Source organism: Peromyscus eremicus, chromosome 3 (genome assembly GCF_949786415.1).
Source record: "Peromyscus eremicus chromosome 3, PerEre_H2_v1, whole genome shotgun sequence".
NCBI classification, from domain to species: domain Eukaryota; kingdom Metazoa; phylum Chordata; class Mammalia; order Rodentia; family Cricetidae; genus Peromyscus; species Peromyscus eremicus.
The window spans coordinates 41,050,934-41,073,503 of NC_081418.1; the positions used below are offsets into that span (position 1 = coordinate 41,050,934).

The window sequence follows — 22,570 nt, forward strand, 5'->3', positions numbered from 1 at the left end:
CCAAGGACATATACAATACAGCAGCTGGTTCAGAGCTTATTAGGTTTAGGGACTATGAGAATGGGCACCTTCCGAAAGAAACTTACCGGTCTGTCAACCTGCATGATCTCCCAGAGTACTTCAGCGACGTCTGGTAAGGTATACGGGGGGAGACAGAAGCAGCATGTGTGGAGCAACTGGCTTACAAGCTGCTGTCCGAGTTGGTTCATCACCTGTCCAATCAGTTCCTTCCGCAATTCAAAATCTTCTTCATGCTGTAAGAAAACAGGAACACAGACTAGAACAAGGATCATTTTAGACTATTTTGTACAGCATACAGCACTTAACACAGATATCTGAGATCTAGAAGTTAGTAACTTGGTCAGTGAGTACACAAACAAGATAGATAGAAAAAAGTCATGAAGCAGAAAATGTATGTTTATACTCACATCATTTGCTACTCCTGTGTGGATGAGGTCTCGTAGGAACCTCATGACACTACAATTGGCATCTCGATGGTCCAAGGTGGTAGACGCAATGGCCCACTGTAAGATCGGGATGACTACTTGGCTCCTCAGTAAGGTGACAGGGCTACGTTGAATGAATCTGGTATGTGAGGAGAAGTTAGGTATTAACAAGATAAAGGATAAAAAGCATGGAAACAGTAAAGGCCACCGGCTACTAGGACCTATAGGGAAGGAGGGTTAAAAGAGAGCACAGAAGACATTCAGCAGTTGTCCAGTGGTAACTAGTCATTGGACCCTTCTTAAAACCCAGAATGTACAACATCAGAAGTGAATCCTAATGTCCACTCTCAACTTCGTGTTTCAATAATATATAAATGTAGGAGAATGGATTTGAATAAACGACTACTCTGGAGGAGAATGCTGATAAAAGGGAAGGTGTGTGCACATGCATGTGGGGGCCACAAAAGGAATAGGGAAACCATGCTTTTCACTACATTTTGCTAGGAACCTGAAGTTATTCCTTAAAAACTCTTATTTATTAAAAAATAAATAAATACGGCGGGGGGCAGCATACTAGTGAAATGGCTAATCTCAATTTCAACTCACTGAGATGTGGACTCCCTGGGAGACAGGATTCTGGGCATCTGTGGGGGATTATCTTGGGTAGGCTAACTGGGGTGGCACCATTCTCTGGGTTGGGTCTTAGGGTGCAGAGAGGAGAAAGGCAGCTGAGCACAAGATTCACTGCTCTCTGCTCTCTCATGTGGAGGCAGTGGGAACAGCTGCTTCCAGCTCTAACTCCCCACTGTGACAGACTAAAACAGCAAACTGTGAGCAAAATAAACCCTTTCTTCCTTAAGCTGCCTGTCGGGGTATTTCATCACAGAAGAGGAAAAGCAATTAACAGTCAGAGGAAGCTGGGCATGGTGGTGTGCATCTTTAATTCTAGCAGGCAGATATCAGCCAGGGTGGTCTACATAGCTTTCAGACCAGTCAGGGACACACAGGGAGAACATGCCTTTAAAACAAACAAACAACAACAAAAACTAGGAATTAGTTCTAAGACAAGATTATATCTGAAGGATGTTCAGTTTCTTCAAGTAGAGTGAAGCATGAAATAATGAGAGCATCATGGAACAGTAACACTACTGGGGGATTATCTGTGTGTGCTGGCTAGTTTTATGTCAACTTGACACAAGCTAGAGTCATCAGAGGAAGGAGTCTCAAATGAGAAAATGCCTCCGTAAGATCAGGCTGTAGGCAAGCCTGTAAAGCATTTTCTTAATTAGTGATTGATGTGGGAGGGCCCAGCCTATTGTGGGTGAGGCCAACTCTTGCCTAATAGTCCTGGGTTCCATAAGGAAGCAGGCTGAGCAAGCCATGGGGAGCAAGCTAGTAAGCATTTCTCCATGGCCTCTACATCAGCTCCTGCCTCCAGGTTCCTACCCTGCTTGAGTTCCTGCCTGCACTGCTTTTGATGATGAACTGTTATATGAAACTGTGAGTGAAATAAACCCTGTCCTCCCCAAGTTGCTTTTGGTCATAGCGTTTCATCACAGTAATAGTAACCCACTAAGACACTGGGTTAGCACCTTTTTTTTTTTTTCTCCATTTGATAGTGGGCATTGAGCTCAGTCTCTACTTAGACACATTCCTAGCCCACCTAAGTACATTTCTATCTTGTGCATATTCCTTTTCTGTTCCCACCCAATACTTCCTCACCTCTGGAGATAGGCCAGCTCACAAAAAGGTTATGAATCAGTAAGCTACTTTTCCCAATGACCTCATTTTATAGAGAAGGAAATAATAAAATGTCAGGTGCCAAAATTAAGCAGTGACAAGAGATGAGCAATTAACATTAAAAAGTCTTGTTCTTCAGAAGGACTTACCGGGTAGCTAACCTGAACAGGTCATCTACAGTGTCGGGGTGATTTTGGAGGCCATTCTGCTGTTCTAGGAGCTGAAAGGTGGGAATGCATAGGGCCTAGAACAGAACAGTAATTTTAAAACAAATGCTTATACATAAATATCAAAATATTCAGACTTGCCAAACATCACAGCACATATAAAGAGTATTAGACACACATAGGAAAGTCAAGATTATAATGAGAAGAAGAGAAAAAGAGAACTCTTGCCCAATTCAAAGAATAAGCTTATACGTTAAAAAAAAAAAAAGAAAGAAAGAAAAGAAAAAAGGAGTGGGGAAGAGCACTCGCTACGCAAGTTTGAGGAACTGATTCTGGATCTCCAGTGCCTGCATAAGAAGTCAGGTGTGCCTGGACACACCTATAACCTCGACTTTGCGGGCTTAGACAGACAGATCCTAAGACTTACTAGCCAGCCGGCCTTGTAGAAGTCCGCTTCTGCTTCAGTGAGAGACCCTGTCTCAAGGTAATAGGCAGAAGGCAGGAGAAAGACATCTGATGCTCTACTCTGGTCTCCAAATGCGTAATACACACACACCTGCACATTGATGTGTATACCACACATACAACACACATCACACACACAGAAGACACTTCAGAAAGGGATGAAAGTACAGATTTCAGTTGATGATAGTGAACAGACTGACTTGCTCACTGACCAATTGACTGTGTCCCATTCCCCACTTAAAAATCTATTTATTTTAGAAGATGGTGTCAGAGCTCCTGAAACTAGAGTCACAGTATACCCAGGTTGGTCTCAAACTCACAGTAATCCTCATACTTGGCACAGAATTAGAAATTTAAAAAAAACAAAAAAAAAAGATTTTTTTTAAAGGATTGTTTTATGCGTATGAGTGTTTTGCCTGCATATTATATATGTACACCATCTACATTCCGGGTGTCTTTGGAGGTCAGAAGGTAGCATCAGATTCCCTGAAACTGGAGTTATGGATGGCTGAAAGCCACCATGTGGGTGCTGGGAATTGAATTCAGGTCCTCTGCAAGAACAGCAAGTGCCCTTACTTGCTGAGCCATCTTGCCAGTCCCAGCATTAGTGAAGACACTTTATATATGTACTAGATGCTGTCTAGTCATCAAAGCCGATATCTGAGTTTGATCTTCTGGACCCACACAACGGAAGGAAGAATCAACTCCCACAAGCTGTCCTCTGACTTCCACACTCTGTGGTGATATGTGTACCCCACACCCCAACAAACACAGTAAGGAATTAAAAAGCAAGGCAAAGCAGTGTAAGCTTATAATCTCAGTACTTGGAGGGTAGAGGCAGGCAGATCTCTGTGAATTTGAGACTAGCCTGGGCCATATTTAGACCTTGTCTAAAATAAATAAATAGAAAAAGGAAAAACAATCACCAAGTGTCTATCTCCCCGACACTAGAAAATCGACATACTGTGGTTGTGATAAGAATAAAAAAGACCCAGCAAAGGTTTTCAGTCCACAAGGAAGGCCTGGCATATTCTCTACAAGAAAAATATACCTGGAGCATGTCTAATAATCCTTGCCGACAGCCTTCTTCCATGCCGTACTCATCCACAAGGATACTGCCAAGGTACAGGAAACAGGAATGCTGATGTACACGATACACATTCACCATCTGCAAGAAGAAATTATCTAGTCAACTCATCTCTCACCCTTCAGAAAGTATCTCAAGTATCAATAATCTATCTCCAGGAAGAAAATCAGATGGGGCTTTTCTCTCTTTTTTTTAAAAAAGATTTATTTATTTATTATGTATACAGTGTTCTGCCTGCATGTATGCCTGCATGCCATAAGAGGGCACCAGATCTTATTACAGATGTCTGTAAAACACCATGTAGGTTGCTGGTAGATTGAACTTAGGACCTCTGGAAGAGCAGCCAGTGCTCTTAACCTCGGAGCCATCTCTCCAGGTTTTTGTCTTAAAGGCAAAGCATTACAGTTTGTTGGCAACACATTCTGAAACACAAGGCTCAACTTCTTAATTTTCAGGTTTTCTTTTTAAAGAGTTCCTTCATACCTTTGACTGGTTTCCTTCCAAAGACAATGTTAAAAGAACTGTCAAATACTTCAACTACAAGCAATTTAGTTCTCAGGGTAGTATTTCCAAAATATGGTCTCATGTCTAGGATTAAAGGTCTGTACTACTATGCCCAGCCCTCTTTTTTTTTTTTTAAAGCACTAAAATACCCACCCCACCCCCACAAAGCTTAAATGTGCTGTCCTGACACTGGGAGGTTAATATCAATACAAATTATTTAATGGTCTAAGGATAAGTGTTTCATATAGGTCTAAATGTTACTACTTCAAATCACACCAGCACAATTACTTGCCAATCTTAATGATTAAAAGAATCAGACTGGGACTGGGAAGACGACTCATGGATAAAAGCACAAGCTTTAGGACCAGAGTTCGGATCCCCAGAACCCATGTAAAAGTTGGGCAGGTGTGGCGGCCACTTGTAATCCCAACACTTGGGAGGCAGGCAGGGCACCCCTGGAGCAAGCTGGCTACCTCCCTAGAATAGCCAGGATCTCCAGGTTCAGGGAGAGACTCTACCTCAACAAGAAAAGTAAAGCTTGATTGAGGAAGACACTCTTTAACTCTGGACAGCACTCTCCCTACACACATGCATGTATACTACCACTTGGGCAAAAAAGAAGTGAATCAAATTTATTTTTGACAAATAAAAGAGAACTGGGTGAACAGCAGAGTTTGACTTGTTTCACTTTCCCCAAAGATATTAATTAAAAATAAGATGTTTGCCACTGACACATAAAGGCTGGGCATGAGTCATTCTCTTCACACAATTTTAGCCAGTCTCTTCAGACTCCCACTCTACGGGCTGCTTCTCTAGACAGCATACCGACTTCGTGCACGTATTTATGAAAATACATTTTCCTTTCTAAATCAATCAATCAACAGTTTTTGCCCTGAAGGTACAGTTCTGTACACCTCGTGTCCCTCTCACAGAAAGCTTACCTGTGTGACTAGTGGCTGGAGCAGGGCTGCAGACCCTTTGCCTACACAACGAACAGCGAAGCGCAGGCATCGGCAACAACGCTCTACAATCCGATTGTCAGCACGGTGCTTATTTAGAGTCTCAGACAAAACTGGCCAAATCTGAGTCAAAAGTAAAGTAAGAGAAAGAATGCATATTGACGAATAGCTGAGAAAATAATCCTAAATAGGTAATACCTGATTTTGTTTAAGTTAAGTAAATATTATTATTATTAGTCTTACACCATAGCCCAGACTGGCCTTCAGCTCACTAGGTGGCCCAGGCTGGCTTCACCTCACAATCTTCCTGCATCAGCCTCCTGAGTTACTGGGATTACAGCATACATTATTACACCTGTCTGATTTGGATAAGATTTTCTTTATAGTAGTAACATGGCCTGATTTGGCCAGTATGTGTATAGATATGCACAAGTTCATATATTACACAACACTAAAACCCAACTGCTTCTTGAGAGAAACACAGTGACTCTTTAGAACAAGACCACCAACTCCAACCTTATAAAAATCAGATACACATTTTCCTTAATTTCAGACTTCCTTAGTGAGGATAAAAAAGCATACAGAGGAAAAAAATATTTAAAGAAAGCTCCAGGAAAGCAGAAAACAAACAAAAGGACTGGGGTTATGAATAGTTATCTGCTACACTGAAAGCTTAATTTAAGGATATCTAGTATCTATGTAACCTCTAAAGTTTGCAATGCACTTCTAGAAATCATGGCTCTGGCTGTAGAGATCGTTCAGCAGTAAAGGCATTTGCCACCAAAACTTATGCCCTGAATTAAATCCCTAAGCAACACACAGTGCAAGGAGAGAACTAACTCTTGCAGGTTGTCCTCTGATCTCTGTGCCATGGCGAGTGCATATGCATATAAACACACAATTTATAAAACAATATGCAAGCAAACTAACAAACAACCCCATGCCTCTTGATCCTCATATTATCCTGAGTGAACAAAGCACAAGGGAGGATTATACAAAGGGAAAGCTAATGCCACTGACTTTGTCAAAAATATTAGGCTACGACTCATTAAGCCTCCTAGCAATTAGTTAATCTTAGAACTTCTTCTACCTCTCTGGTTTTCAGTGAATTTCCCAATCATTTTATTATCATCAAGACATGCCAACAAAATAAATCTCCCTATGAACATGAAAGACAGCGTCTCCTCAACCCAGTTCTTCAAAGCCTTAAAGGGAAAAGAAAAAAGTATCCATTAGTACTTACTTCCTGTATGACTTTTTGGCATGGATGAGTCTGTCCATTTTCTACAATAGGATTGGTGTGTCTGGGAAAAGACAATAGCCCCAAACAGTGAAAGGAAATTTATCTGAGAACCCAGCCCTCACTCTCTGCTCATAAAATCAGGTGGTGGAGTCATTTACTCACATCAGCAGTTTTCTTCTAGCCCCATTTCAAGCAAAAACAAGCATACTTACAGCCAACCCCCGATACACAAACATCAAACTGTCACTAAGTCACTTCTACCAGAAAAAGCAAATTCCATGCAACTCTGGTTACATAGGCTGCAGGGCAGGCTCTACTACTTTTTCTGTTATTCCTCTTTATAAACCTAAATGTGTTTGTTTCCAAATTAATAAAAATACATTAAACCTACCCTGAGCATTAAAACACAGAAAGTTCTGCTAGGTGTGGTAATGCACACATTTGATCCCAGCACTTGGGAGGCAAACACAGGCAGATCTTTATGAATTTGAGGTCAGCTTGGTCTACACACCAAGTTCCAGGCCAGCTAAGGTTACATCATAAGATCCTGTCTCAAAACAACAAAAGCCCAGGCGGTCGTGGTGCACACCTTTAATCCCAGCACGCGAGAGGCAGAGGCAGGCGGATCTCTTTTGAATTTGAGGCCAGCCTGGTCTACAGAGTGAGTTCCAGGACAACCAGGGCTGTTACACAGAGAAACCCTGTCCTGAAAAACAAACAAAGTGAAAAGGCTCTAAGAACTATAGTATAACAAGTAGCCATTGTTCTAGTCTGAACCTATGATACATGTTATGGATCCACAAACAAAATGTCAAATTCAACTCCTCTGTCTTGTTCTACAGCCCACTAATTTGAAGAAGAGTCAGAGGGAAGCTTGAGAATCACTGACCAAATTGAGAATCAATGACCAAAGAGACAGTGATGATGGTGATGACAGTGTGTGTGTGTGTGTGTGTGTGTGTGTGTGTGTGTAGCAGGGCAGGATCAGAGACAGGATCTTCCTATGTAGTCTAGACTGGCCTCAGCTTGCTATGTAGTAAGCATGACCTTCAACTTCTCATCTTCCAGCCTCCATCTCCCAAGAACTGGGATTATAGGCTTGTACCTTCACTATGGCTTGCTTATTTTGGTGTTCCATTTGTGCTTTTATTTTAACTCTAGACCTTCCCTTCTTACCTAAATATTACTGCCAGGCGATCTAAGAACACAGTGGGATCTGAAGATATGCCATTGCTGGGCTCCTGAGACAACAGCTGAAGAGACAAAGACGTTAACACACACAGACCTTTAGTGAATACTGCAGTAGACATTCTTATATATGAACCCTCAACTTCTGCCTGAAAAATTACTCAAATGGTACAACTTTCTTATTTGCAAATTACTTTCCTCTGTCTTGTGCCCTGGATTAGACAGCATATTAGCAGTCTATTTACTATCTGATCACTTGGGAGGGCAAAACAGCATTTTATTTTTCTCCATTTACCTATGATTAAGATAATGTCCATATCTTACTAAACTGTACACTGTTACTGTATACTTAATATATGTAACATTTATATTTATCTAAAAAATATTTAAGGTTGTGAGTGTTTGTTTATGAATGTATACTCATGTATATATACTGTGTGTGAGGCAGCCTGGTGCCTAAGAAAGCCAGAAGAGGGTGCTAAGAACTGAACCCAGGTCTTCTACAAGAACAGCAAGTGCTCTTAACTTCTGAGCTATATCTTTCCAGTCCTTATATGCAGCTTTTAAAAAAACCTTCATTTAGTTGGGTGTGGGGAGAGACATGTAAGTTCCATGGAATGCATGTGGAGGTCCAAGAAAATTTGTTGGAATCAGTTCCCTCCTACCATGTGGGTCCTAGGGATCAAATTTAGGTCCTCAAGCTTAGTGGCAAGCACCTTGACCCACTGAGCCATCTTCCTATCTCAGTTTGTTTTAAGTTTCAGACAAGTCTTCCTATGTAGCCCAGGCTAGCTTTTGCCTCAGTACTTAACTACTGGGATGATAGGCGGCTGTCACCATACCCAACTTATATTTTAGTTTTATTTAATATAAAGTGTTAAGATGATTACTTTTTTAAGCAAACTGTCTCTCATTCTCTTTCCTAAAATTCCTTAAATACAAGCCGGGCGGTGGTGGCGCACGCCTTTAATCCCAGCACTCGGGAGGCAGAGCCAGGCGGATCTCTGTGAGTTCCAGGCCAGCCTGGGCTACCAAGTGAGTTCCAGGAAAGGAGCAAAGCTACACAGAGAAACTTTGTCTCGAAAAACAAAAAAAACCAAAACAAAACAAAACAAAAACACCCCAAAATTCCTTAAATACTGCTAGCAGTGCAGATCATTACAGATGAACTTCAGGACCATATGGCAAGTTCTAAAACGTCCATTAGTATGTCTATTGTTATTGCTCTAGAAATGCAGTTAGGGAACAGCCGACAGCTTTAAAGTGTTCTTCAACAAAATATGGTAGACTACAGGTTTTCTTTCCTTGAGACAGTCTCACTATGTAGCTGAGGCTGGCCTGAACTCACGATCCTCTTACCTCATCTTCCCTACTGAGTTGGGATTACAGATGTGTGCCAACACTCCTGGTTTCTAGGATATGGTTTTACTTCCTGGACCTGGTTTTCACACTAGACCCTCTAATGGTTGTTACTGATACTGAGAAACTGAGAGTCTACTGTCTCCACACAACCCCACAATTCCCCTCAACCCCTCAGACAGGGTTTCTCATGAAGCCCTGGCTGTCCTGAAATTTGCTCAGTAAACGAGGTTGGCCTCGAACTCAAAGAACGACCTGTCTACCTCCCCAGTGCTGGGATTAAAGGTGTGAGCCACCACCATCCTGAGAAGCTACTGATATTTAAATAGTCATGTGACACATAAACAATGCTTTGGTCAATGAGCGACTACATGTATAAAAGTCCTTTTATAAGATTATAAAGGATCTGAAAAACTTTTAACACAAAGACTTCATAGCTACTCAAACATTAGTGTGTAATGTTTACTCCTATATTTGAAATGCTTCTAATATGACTGTTACTGATGTGTTGTTTACTATATTATCATTACTGTTACTTTGGCTTTGTTGGTTTTAAGAGTATGTCACCATTTTGTCCAGGCTGCCTAGCATTCACTATGTAGCCCCACTAGTCTCAAACTCCTGATCTTACTGAATCAGCCCCTCAAGTGCAGGGGACACCATGTCTGGCCTTACCGTTATTTTAAGGTGTGCGCATACTCAGGAAAAAGAAATTTCTATGGTAGCAGCAGCCCTCATATACCCAATGTTTGCCATGTCTCTTGATTTGCATCAAGAAGTCATGTCAAATGACTGACCTATGGCTTCTGGGTTTGTATTACAGTCCAATGTTTGAATACCTACAAAAATGCCTAACAATGCTTCCTCAGACTATTTCCTTGATGCAAACAAATGTTCAACTGTATATTTTCTAGTATGCAGATACAATTCCTAATTTTAGTAAATTTCAGTTAATGATCTTGGCTTTTAAACATATGATAACTAACTTGTAAATAAGAATTGTACTTTTTCTTTTGGAACATGTAAGTATGTATTTGTTTCGTTCCTTATATGGGCTCACCTTTTTCAATGCCATAACCTGAACAGAACATAGCTCGCTAAGACATTCAGTAATCTTATCCAAAGGTAGTCTTGCTAGGACAAGAGCTGTTCCTGAAAAACAAAAATGACTCCAATGAAAAGCATAAAGGCTGAATTAAGGTAATTAAATTAGTTGATCTAAATTACACAGATAAACAGAATTCTTTTTAAAAGATCAGCACTGTTTTTAAAATTACAGTATCTTAAGTGTGTGTTTAGAAGAATCCAGGCTGATGTTCACATTGACATAACTCAATGTTCATTTCTTCTTAGCAGCAAACATGAATGTGTTTAATATGTATGTGTTGTCTCTAACCCAAATCTATACACATACTGCAAGCAGTATGAATTCATTTGATAGGCTTAAGTTCTGCTAAGAAAAGAATGTATGAACACATACTAAACACTCCCCCTGAATGGAAAAGCCACCTTCACCATCCCTAAGTACATTATAACTAAAAGTTTCGATAAGACTTTAAGGTAAGCCCAACTAGTGGTCTAGAGGAGACTGTTACTAACCTTTTAGCAAACCCACAGCAGCTTCGGGAGACAACATAAAAGAATCAAGGGAGTGGGCAATTTCTAGGAGTCCATTAAAGTGCTGAGCCATATGATCCCGACAAACTGAACAAATGTTATGAATGGCTTTGGCTGCCGCAGAAGCCAGAGGCTTTTCACACAGGCCTTTCATCAAATAGCCCAATACAGGGTCTAAGAAATAAAAGTCAAATACAGATTATATATCCGAAACTCAAGGAAAGTATATACTTTCTTGCAACAAAGGCTGATATATTTTTCAAAAGTAACTCATAAAATGAAATATATAAATCACTCTTAGTATAAAAAAACAAAACAAAACAAAATTCACCAGGTGTGGTGACACATGCCTTTAATCCTAGCACTTGAGAGGCAGAGGCAGGCTGATCTCTGTGAGTGTGAAACCAGCCTGGTCTACATGAATTCCAGACAAGCTAGGGATACACAGTGAGACCTTGTCTCAAAAGAATCAACAAGGGCCTGGAGAGATGCCTGAGTGCTTAAGAGCATTGGCTACTCTTTCAGAGGACCCAGGTTCAACTCCCAGCACCCACATGGCAGCTCACAACTGTCTGTAGCTCCAGTTCCAGGGAATCTGGCACCCTCACATAGACACACATGGAAGCAAAACAACAATGCACATAAAATAAAATTTTTTTAAAAAGAACCAACAAAACAAAAACAACTCACAAATTTGAAGCTGCTCTCTCTGATGCAGCGTCCGAAGGCCCTGAGCTCCATTCATTTCATCTTTCAATTCTTTCTTCATTGTAGTTAACTGTTCCTTCTAACCCCAGTTTCAGGCAGCAGCTTGAAAACCACTGACTGTGAGCCCAAGGGACGGCTTGGCCATTAATAGCATGCACTATTCTTCCCAAGACCTGAGTTCAGTTTCAAGCACCCACAGAGTGGCTTACAACTGCCTGTAACTCTAGCTCCAGAGGGATCTGATGCCTCTGGCCTCCGCAGGCACCTGCACTCCTATGTACATATCCACACTGTTACACATACTTAAAAACAACTGTGTGTGTGTGCATATGTATATGAATGTTTACATGTGTGCATATGTACATGTAGCCCCACGGTTGATGTTAGGTGTTCCTCTATCACTCTCCACTTTATTTACTGAGGCAGGTGCTCTTAACTGAACACAGAGCTTGCTGATCATTCTACTAGCCAGCCTGCCCTGGAGATATCATCTCTGTCTCCCTAACACTGGGATTTCTGTTGCCCACCTCACCTGTCCAGCTTCTAGGTGGGTTATAGGTACCCAGACTCCAGTCCCCAAGCTTGCAAGGCAAGTGCTTTATCCACTAACCACTTCCCAAACCCCACCGCTATCACTTCTGAATGAAAAGAACTTACTATTATGCCTTTATTTTATCAAATGCAACTGTTCCAACAATGTTGACTACAAAGGTTTACTTCCAGAGTTAATCCTACTCTTCTTTTTACCTCTCTTTATAAAATCTGATTTTTTTTTGAAGAAAGGAAATATTAAACATGCTATAGGATCATAAGATCATTTTCATGAAGGACTCAAAAGGGTACTGTGTCAAAACCCAGTTAAAACAGTTATCTTGAACCGAGAATGTAGCTCAGTGGTAGAATGCTTAGCTAGCATACACGTGGCCCTAGACTGATCCTCAGTACTATAAAATTAATTTGTAACACAGCCTACCATAGTCTATCCTCTTCCCCCAAAGCCCCAAGACTATTTAGTTAAGATACTCAGAAGATGGAGAATCAGAATTGATAGCCCAAACAACTCCAATATTGTAGGCTTTGGGTCTCAAATGACACAGCAGTTTTGACTATTCTGGAGTAAATATTAACACAGAAATGTGTTTATTGCTGATGTACAAATCTGAATCAGATACTGCAAGTAGGTATTGAACTCTGCTGATGATTGGACATGACAAACAAACAATGACTCCACTTCTGCTTCCTGGTAGAAGGGCACACACACACACTCATGCACGCACGCTCAGGAATTTTGAAAATATTATGGAATGGCATGCTCTACTTGCGAAGTGGTTCGGTAATAACTGAGCACACCTATCATAGGTTCCATGTATAAAAGTGAGAAAAAGAAACTTGTGTACCTTTTTTGGTGTGTGTGTGTGTGTGTGTGTGTGTGTGTGTGTGTGTGTGTGTGTAACAGTCTTGGCTGCCCTGGATCTCGCTCTGTAGACCAGGCTGGCCTTGAACTCACAGCCCTGCCTGCCTCTGCCTCCCAAGTGCTGGGATTAAAGGCATTTGCCACTATGCCCAGCTACTTGTTTACTTTTTGTGGCAAGTATTAACCATTAAAACCAGATTATTTGCAAACATTCACATACTTGGGAACACATAAAATTCTCTGAATGAATCTCTTTTAAATATCAGGAGTTTGATTACATATTTCTCTGGACAGATTTTTTTCCTTTGGATCTCAGAGTCTTTATCCGCAAAATGGGATAAATGATTCCAACTCTCAAGATTCATTTTACTTTACATTTATTTTGAATAATTATTAGCTTTTACATAAAATATCTCCTTCACAGAGAAAACTCATTCCTTTCCTTTAGTCAATTAGCTGTTAGGAGGACAGTCTGATCAGCTCATACATGTACCAAAGACTAGCAGAGACAGAAATGTTTGTGCTTTATTTTAAAAAGGCACTAAATACTCCAGCCCTCTCCCTATCTGGAGGTCTAACAAATGCTCCAACCAAGTAACTCACACTGCGCCTATTCTATGAGAAGAAAGTGGGAAAACAGACGCAAAAGAAAGGAGCCGTCAGACCAGCTCAAAGGACGGCAGCAGAGGCCGAGTTCACACTCACCCAGGAACTGAGGGTTCCGGTCAACCACTTCACTCATTTCCCCAACCAGCTCAATGCTGGTGTACCGCACAGCCATATGTACAGTCTCTGGGAGACGGACAACTCCCTCCAGTACCTCCACAAGGGTGGGATTGTTCTCCCTGAGGACAAAAAAACAAGGACTTACAGTTACTGTCTATAGGGGTAATATTCCGGCCAAGCAATAGGCAGCAGTGAGACTTCACAGTGCCTAAAGGGCTTCTAAGTAAATAATAACTATTCAAATAAAAGTGCCGAATATTTTCAAACAAGGAGTTTGGTTTCTTGTTTTCTTGAGGTGCTAAGAATGTGCTCTACCACTGAGACACATTCCCCAGCCCTGAACATTTTCCAAACCTTCAAAAAGGGACAAAAGATAGAAATTTAAAAAAAAAAATCAATATTCCAGAGTTACACTGCTCCTTCTTCTGAATGACATGAAAGTATCTAGATATATACTATCAAAGAGAGGCATTTGCAACTGGAAAGGCAGACATTAGCTGATGGTGAATGCCATCTTTTAAAGAACCTATTTCATTTTGTCCCCTATCTGCAGCACCTAGAACAGTGCCTGGCACATAGTGGGCACTCCAGAAATACTACTGAATGCTTAAATGAATGATGAAAACTCTCACAGACCACTTCTGTCAGCTGCTATCCTCCAGAAGGTTTCTTATGGCTGGACACTGGGAACTTTGAAAGGAAAGTGCAGGCGGACTGGTTCACTAAGTGACAGACCCCAAGAAAACAGGCTGCAGGGCCATCAGGATGCCCTGATTTGGAACATAAGGGGAAATCTAAAAAACCAAACACTTTCCACAGTTCTGTGAATTTATCACTCTCATCCGCCTACTAAACTGGGTTCAAAACACAGCATGGAAGATGTTCCCAGTTAGAATTTAATTCAGAAATGAAGATGTTTAAAATGAAGATATCCAGGATTATAGCATGAGTATTATCTGCCAATTACTAGGCTTATTACATCCTTTAAATGGACTAAAAAACCAAACCAAACCAAAAAACTGTAATCACATGTTGGTTTGAAGAGAGGATAAACAAGTAATTATTCTCTCATTGATGCCTTAAACTGGATACTCAGCCAGTTACAGGAGACTATCTACCTATCCTTTTTCCAATCAACACCTACTGAGCACAATAATAATGATTTTGGTAACCCTCAGACCATCAGGTTCCAAAAGACCCCCAAATGGTTTAAGAGCAAGTGCTATAGTAAGTAATTAAGAAGCAGAACTTCTATTAGGAAAAAAAAAAAAAAAAAAAAAAAAAAAGAAGGCCTAATCATCTCCTAAAGTACTCTTGGGTTGGAAACACACCTACGAGTTCACAAACTAGGCCCCGAAAGCCCGCTAAGAAGGAAGCACTGTGCCTCTAACAGGTGCCCATCTGCCTTAGCCAGCTTTCCAATCAAGGTCCTAAGTAGAGCTAGAGTGTAAGCACCTGATCAAAATCCAACGTAACTGGACAAAGTTATTACATCAGTGTGTAAACTCAGGACACAAGCAAACTCTGCTTAAGAACCCTGTCTTTAATTTCCATGCTAAGCAATTACAACTCAAATTCAAATAATTTAAACTTTTCAATGGCAATAACAAAATTAACAACTGTCCTTTAGATTGTCTATTCTTTTATGTGAAATGGTACCAATGCTCTGCCTCTGAAGCCCATAGATTCCCTAAGACAGAAAGAGAACAATGTAATTAAACATCTAAGGGTAACTTACCTAAGGTCACAAAAGCAGGAGATCCAAATTAATGACTATCCCATTGTTTTTAAGCAAATACCAAACAATTTACCACTCTAACAAATTCCTTGATCAAACCCACTGACACAAGGAGCCACTGAAGGGGAAAAAAAAATATCAGCATTCTATTCCTAGCATCAAGAGTAAAGTGAGTTTAACTCTAGGAAATATATTAAAATACGGCATCAGCAATGTAGGCCATCCTGCACTAGACTAAAATGGGAAAGCTTGACAGCAGCATAGAAGTTATCAGATTTTCCAGTAATATACCAATACAGAAACATGGTGTAAATCTCCTTTCTCTTGATAGTTAAAGAGTTCCCAGCAAAAGACTTATTAGACACTCACGGATCAACACTCTTTGCTATAGCAGCCATGATAAAGAGAACCGCTTCTGTCACCTCCCAGGGTGGGTTGCCTTCTTTCAGAGTAGAATACAACTAGAGAAGAAGAGGTGGATTATGGAGCCATTAAAAGAAAAATAGAATTCCAAACACAAACAAAACAAAAAATGTTAGTTCAAAGAAATCCGGCTCGTTGTTTCTAAACCCAATTATCTCTCAGAACCGACTACAAACAGTACTTTCATGTTTCGTATCCTCACTATCTAGAAGTAACTATGATTTTTAGAACCCCGAGAGTTTATCAAGATTATCATGTATCCCCAGAAAAATGAGTATTATGGGGAAAATGTTAAACATTAATGAGTGTCTTGTGGTCTTGGTAGGAGATCAATAGATAAACATCCCCCCCTTTTTTTTAAATTTATTTCTTTGTGTGTATGTGTGTGTGCATTGGTATTTTGCCTGCACTGATGTCTGAGTGAGGGTGTCAGATCCCCTGGAACTGGAGTGACAGTTGTGAGCTGCTATGTGGGTGCTGGGAATTGAACCCAGGACCTCTGCAAGAGTAGTCAGTGCTTTTAACCTCTGAGCCATTTCTCCAGCCCCCAGACAAACATCCTTAAAGCACAAATTCTGCCTGTGCATCTGCTTAATACTTTACTTTCATTACTGGCTGCATCCACAGTAGTGCACGTTAAAGTGCCGAAAAGACAGTGCTCAGGAGGCTCTGTACAGCAGCATGTCCAAGTACAACCTTTTTTTTTTTTGGTTTTTCAAGACAGGATTTCATTGTGGCAGTTCTGGTACTATCTCTGTAGACCAGGCTGGCCTTGAACTCACAGAGATCCACCTGCCTCTGCCTCTCAAGTGCTAGGATTAAAGGTGTGCATCGCCACCACCCTGCCAAGTATACATCTTAAAAAAAAAAAAAAAAAGGCAGACCTAGCAGAATACTGAGTGATGTTCTGGTCCTCAATTTCCCAGATTATATCTACGTGTGGAACATGACTAGCTATTAGGCCAAGTAAAATGTTTACAGGTAAAAATAAATAACTGAGGGTTGGGGATTTAGCTCAGTGGTAGAGCACTTGCAAGGCCCTGGGTTTGGTCCTCAGCTCCGACAAAAAAAAAAAAAAGAAAGAAAAAAGAAAAAGAAAAACACAAAAGTCAAAAGAGACACTACAAAACCAGGCAGTGGTGGAGCTCGCCTTTAATCCCAGCACTTGGAAGGCAGCGGCAGGTGATCTCTGTGAGTTCAAGGCCAGCCTGGTCTACAAAGTAAATTCCAGGACAGCCAGAGCTGTTACACAGAGAAAAACCTGTCTCAGAAAAAAAGAGACATTACAAAGGAAAGAAAGAATAAAAAAAACCCTCTCTTGTATGACATCACAAAACTTTTAATGTAATGTGTAGATATTTGTATCATTTCCTAATTTCAATTAAAGATTTAGCTAGCTTTCTTTCTTTTTTTGCCAAAGAACATTTTCTGGACCTGGTGCTCCATAGAACACATTTTGGCAACATTGACAGTTCATATAATTTGTAAACTTAAGTCAAAGATGAGAGCCAGTGAGAAAAGAGTAGAAATCTGAGTGTAGGTCACCTGCCCACTGAATCTGCCTCCTGAGAATCTCCCAATCTGCAGAGCTGATTCAAAGAACATGCTTTGTATGAAAAGTTGTAACTTACTGAACATTTCCTGGGTCAGATCATATACAAGTTTTACATACAGAACGGGTGTCAACCCTCCTCTCCTCATCTTCTTTTTGTTAGTTTGGTATTGCTACAACACAGCATCCAAACTGTCACATCAGAGTTCATTAAAGTACAATCCAGCAATAGGAAAAACACCTGAAATTATTCTAACATTAAAGTGATGTGGGATGATGATAATGATTGCAACCTTACAAGGTAAAATGTCACTTAGTGATCATCAGGAAACCACAGGACTAGGACTCTTCCACTCTAGTATAGCCACCTCTGGGATGAAGCTGCACAAGAATCTAACCCTAACTGTGGACCAAGAAATACTATATAACTAATGAGTTGTCAGGACTAAACCTGGAAAACCCGCCCATTTTTCCCAGTGGGGTCCAAACCCCTTTAAGTCTCCTGGAGACTTCCAGATTTGTCAGCTGCACACATGGAACAGCCCTCATTATGAAGAGTAATAGAGTAAACCATAACTGAATTTATTTGTCCACTACAACTGGTTTATCAGACTCTAAATGAACACTGCTACTATATGCCAGGCAATGTGCTAGGCACCTACATGTCTATTATCTCATTTGGCCACCAAGCTTGGGAAAGAAAGAAAGAAAGAAAAAAAAAAGATGGACCATTTACAGAAGATATAGAAGCAAGATAAACACAATCAATGTGATCAGTAAAACCAGCTCCAGAATCTCAAATGGACTTACCTGGGCAAAACACTCCATAGAGCCAATCAAGAAAATCAGGTCCTTCACCAGGTCTGACACTCTCATTCGGAACTCCCCAAAGTCATCAGTCTCTTCAGGAACACCCTCCTGAAATTCAAAACCATGTACCATCTGTTTAAAACCCACCAGAGCTGTCAATGCCCTGAGCAAAACCCACAGAGAAGAAAAAGCTATTCAGTAGTCCAGTGCCAATGAACCAATGTGCAAAATCACAAGGCTGTGTTACCAAAAGAGAAGATCTCCTCAAGTGTCGGGTGTGTTGAGTCAACACATTCTCTACCCTCCACTTTCCTATGAGAAATTCTTCCGTTTATCTATGTGACTATGCATGCCTATTTTGTATTTTCAATTACACATATTGTTTGTTTTCAAGAAAACCATGGTATGAAAAGTGATTGGAAAGAAGCTTTAAAGGTTGCCTATCTAGAAAAGGTCAGCTCTTTAATAGTGAACAAATCTGAGGCTTTCTTTTTCAAAATCTTAAACAAAACAACAAAACCCAACCATTATCACAATAACTTCACAAGAAAAATTTTAGACTTTAAATCTTTCCTATCCCAATGCACTTCTCCAAATAAAAGAGTTACCAATTAATTTTATTTTATTTATTTATTTATTTTTTTAAAGATTTATTTATTTAGTATGTATACGGGTTCTGCATGCATGCGTATCTGCACGCCAGAAGAGGGCACCAGATCTCATTACAGATGGCTATGAGCCACCATGTGGTTGCTGGGAATTGAACTCAGGACCTCTGGAAGAGCAGTCAGTGCTCTTAACCTCTGAGCTGTCTCTCCAGCCCCACCAATTAATTTTAAGAGGTTAAAAGCACCTATGAATATCTTGGGCTATGAACATCTAGAAACACTCCTTAGTACCACTGAGAACTGCTTATATAGTTCAGCCTCTTTGTTTTAGGGTGAAGAAACTAAAATGGAGATAATAATGAGGAAATGATGACTTTCCAGATGAAATAATGCATACAATTCTAAAGCACTATGAACTTCAAAGTGTAAAAGTATTTGCAAGGGAAATGGTGCCACAGACCTGGCACAGAGCAGAGAACCCCTGAACCAGAGCAGCTCATGTGGGACTGTCCAAGCAAAATGTGCTTACAACTAGGGATCCTCAGTTCAGAGAAATTCAGTCGAGTGTGCCACATTTCATCACAAGCAATTAAATTTACTCCAGGGACTAGACTAAAGCCACCCCACAAGCACCCAGAAAGGTAAAGTAACTGAGGCAGGATGTACAAAGCCGTTAAGAAGAGAAGGCAGTGGAAGAGCTTTCCAACGAACTATTTCATGTGTCTAGTATATTTTCTTCTAAGTAAATGTCTATATTTTCTTCTAAATTATCAAATGATTATAAGTAATATAAAGAGAACGTATACATATGTGGAGGGAAATCAAAATTCTCAATATCCTTACACAATTTTTTCACTTTTTTATATCAGTTTTTACCTAACCATATGTCCTACACTATTAAAAACAATATAAACCAAATGTGGCTTCTGCTTCTTCTTCTTCGGGAAAACACCAAATGGCAGACAACGCCGGTGCAGCAGGAGAGCCTGGAGGACCCGGGGGGCCCAGGATTAGGAGGCCGTGGAGGCTTCCACGGAGGATTTGGCAGTGGCCTTAGGGGCCGCGGTCGTGGTCGAGGCCATGGCCATGGTCAAGGCCGCGGGGCTAGTGGAGGTAAAGCTGAAGACAAGGAGTGGATCCCCATCACCAAGCTGGGCCACCTGGTTAAGGACATGAAGATCAAGTCCCTGGAGGAGATCTACCTGTTCTCCCTTCCCATTAAGGAATCCAAGATCATTGACTTTTTCCTGGGCACATCCCTAAAGGATGAGGTTCTAAAGATCATGCCAGCGCAGAAGCAGACTCGAGCTGGCCAGCGGACCAGGTTCAAGGCTTTTGTCGCTATTGGGGACTACAATGGTCATGTTGGTCTTGGTGTTAAGTGCTCCAAGGAAGTAGCCACTGCCATCCGAGGAGCCATCATCTTGGCTAAGTTGTCCATTGTCCCTGTGCGGAGAGGCTACTGGGGGAACAAGACTGGCAAGCCCTACACTGTGCCGTTAAAAGTGACAGGCCACTGTGGCTCTGTGTTGGTGCGTCTCATCCCTGCCCCCAGGGGCATTGGCATTGTCTCTGCTCCTGTGCCCAAGAAGCTACCGATGATGGCCGGTATTGATGACTGCTACACATCAGCCAGGGGCTGCACGGCCACCCTGGGCAACTTTGCCAAGGCCACCGTTGATGCCATCTCCAAGACCTACAGCTACCTGACCCCCGACCTCTGGAAAGAGACTGTGTTCACCAAATCTCCTTATCAGGAATTCACTGAGCATCTTATGAAAACTCACACCAGAGTGTCTGTTCAGAGGACCCAGGCTCCAGCTGTGGCCACCACATAAGGGTTTTTATACAAGAAAAATAAAGTGAATTAAATCTGTTAAAAAAAAAATGTGGTGGTATATACCTATAATCCTAGCAATCAGGAGATGAAGAAGAATTGAGAATTCAAAACTGGTCCCAACTATGTATCAAAGCATTGTCTCAAAAACACCAATGATAAGGCCAGGTGTGGTGGCACACACCTTTAATCCCAGTGCTTGGAAGGCAGAGACAGGTGGATCTTGAATTGGGGGCCAGTCTGGTCTAAATAGAAAGTTCTAGACCAGCCAGCACCATACAGTGAACCCTATCTCAAAGCAAAACAAAACAAAAAACTAAACAAATCACCTAGGACACAGAATGTAGCTCACCATGAGAACTTGCTTAAAATGATCAAGGCCCTAGGTTTGGTCCCTGGCACTACAAGAAAACAAAAAGGCCCAAACAAATTCAACATTTTGATTTTTATCACTTATCATACTAATTACTACTGCAGAAGTTATCACTTTTAATTGCTGCATAGAGGTTCATCAAGTTGCTGGACATAATTAATTATTTTACACACACACACACACATACACACACACACACGATACTTTGTATAAAAAATTATCTTTCTTCTTTTATATCATCATTTAAAGCAAATTCCTACATAAACAATTACTGGTTCAGCAGGAAAAAAATTGCCTATACAGGTCTAATTTTTATTATACTAGTAGTGACTTCTTCACTGTAAGCTAAGTGAAAAAAACTTGAAGACTATTAGATCTATTACCTTTTCTTTTTTTTTCTTTTCATTTTTCGAAACAGGGTTTCTCTGGCTGTCCTGGAACTCACTCTGTAGCCCAGGCTGGCCTCTAACTCACAAAGACCCGCCTGCCTCTGCCTCCTGAGCTTTTTAGTTTTTCAAGTTGGAATCAAAAGGTGGAGAAGATTTAAAGTAAGAAGGGTACTTACATGGTCAGGTTCCAGCTGGCAGTGTCGAGCCAAAGCATGAAGCAGCCTCTGAATGTACGCTTTGAAGATGCTATGGATAACCTCATCATTGGTTTTGTACAAATGTTCTCCTAGTCGGTACCAAAAGTTAAAGGAAATTTCTACTACCTGTTAGGTAAAAAAGTTGATGGTTTATTTTTGCAGGAAAAGAACAGGAAAAAAAGTTTCATGACTACTTACCATAAAGCAAAGCAGCTACAATATTCCATAATGCACATGCAGTGAGGAAGCCACCTTTTCTGTGGTAGAGGTTTGTTATGTTACCTCCTAAATATCTTCCCAAATTACACCTCAAGATTCACTTAGATGACTACCTTTATATTCTCTATTATTGAGAACACTTTTCCCAAAGCACATTAGATTGTATAGAAAATAAAGACACACAAGTCTTGTAAGGCATAGTTTTCCTAAATTTCTGGAACAATTAATTATGCTGACATCAGAAGATTTCTTCCCAGGAGAGCTAACTGTAACTCCCTTGTCAGAGAAGATTTTTAAACTCATGCTTCTCCCGTTTTGAGGCAAGGGGCTTGATTGACATAGTCAAGGCTAGCTTCAAACTCACAAAGTAGCTAAGGAGGATGACTTTGGATTTCCTATTCTCTTGCCTCCACCTCCCTAGTGCTGGGATAATAGGGACACACTACCATGTCCAGCCCTCATTTGGCTGTTTTCATGAACACGAAAGATAACAGGAATAGACGGGAACTTCAGTCACAGCTACCCCTCCATACAATGCTCTTTCTGAATGACAATTACTCCTGCAAAGGGTTATACTGCTCTGGATTTTACCCAATCTAGAAATCCTCAGGAGAGCTGCAGACAAATAAACAGCACCTGTTTGTGATAAAAGGCAAGAGGCTGAGGACACAGGAATAAGAGCAAGCACAGAAAAGGGGCCTGCTGTTGTTCCTTTCCACGAAGGATCTAAAGGAAAGCTGTTCAAAACAATGCCCAACCCATGAGCACTTCCTTAATTCTTTTTCTTTTCAAGTTAACAGG

At 40.9% G+C, this 22,570-nt stretch overlaps 1 protein-coding gene and 1 pseudogene across 1 annotated transcript in view; one reads left to right on the forward strand and one right to left on the reverse strand.

Annotated features, from left to right (window-relative positions):
* Positions 1–22,570, reverse strand: part of Tnpo3 (transportin 3) — an 83,964-nt gene that overhangs the window by 16,096 nt on the left and 45,298 nt on the right. The window contains exons 8-20 of the mRNA XM_059257488.1: positions 21,530–21,676; positions 18,147–18,254; positions 15,731–15,822; positions 13,603–13,742; positions 10,758–10,949; positions 10,219–10,310; positions 7,788–7,864; positions 6,612–6,672; positions 5,351–5,491; positions 3,870–3,986; positions 2,336–2,430; positions 429–585; positions 87–254 (exon numbers count right to left, since the gene is read on the reverse strand). Coding sequence (XP_059113471.1) covers positions 87–254; positions 429–585; positions 2,336–2,430; positions 3,870–3,986; positions 5,351–5,491; positions 6,612–6,672; positions 7,788–7,864; positions 10,219–10,310; positions 10,758–10,949; positions 13,603–13,742; positions 15,731–15,822; positions 18,147–18,254; positions 21,530–21,676 — 1,587 coding nt within the window. The remainder of the gene's footprint in view (positions 1–86; positions 255–428; positions 586–2,335; positions 2,431–3,869; positions 3,987–5,350; positions 5,492–6,611; positions 6,673–7,787; positions 7,865–10,218; positions 10,311–10,757; positions 10,950–13,602; positions 13,743–15,730; positions 15,823–18,146; positions 18,255–21,529; positions 21,677–22,570) is intronic.
* Positions 19,710–20,592, forward strand: LOC131906750 (small ribosomal subunit protein uS5-like; annotated as a pseudogene).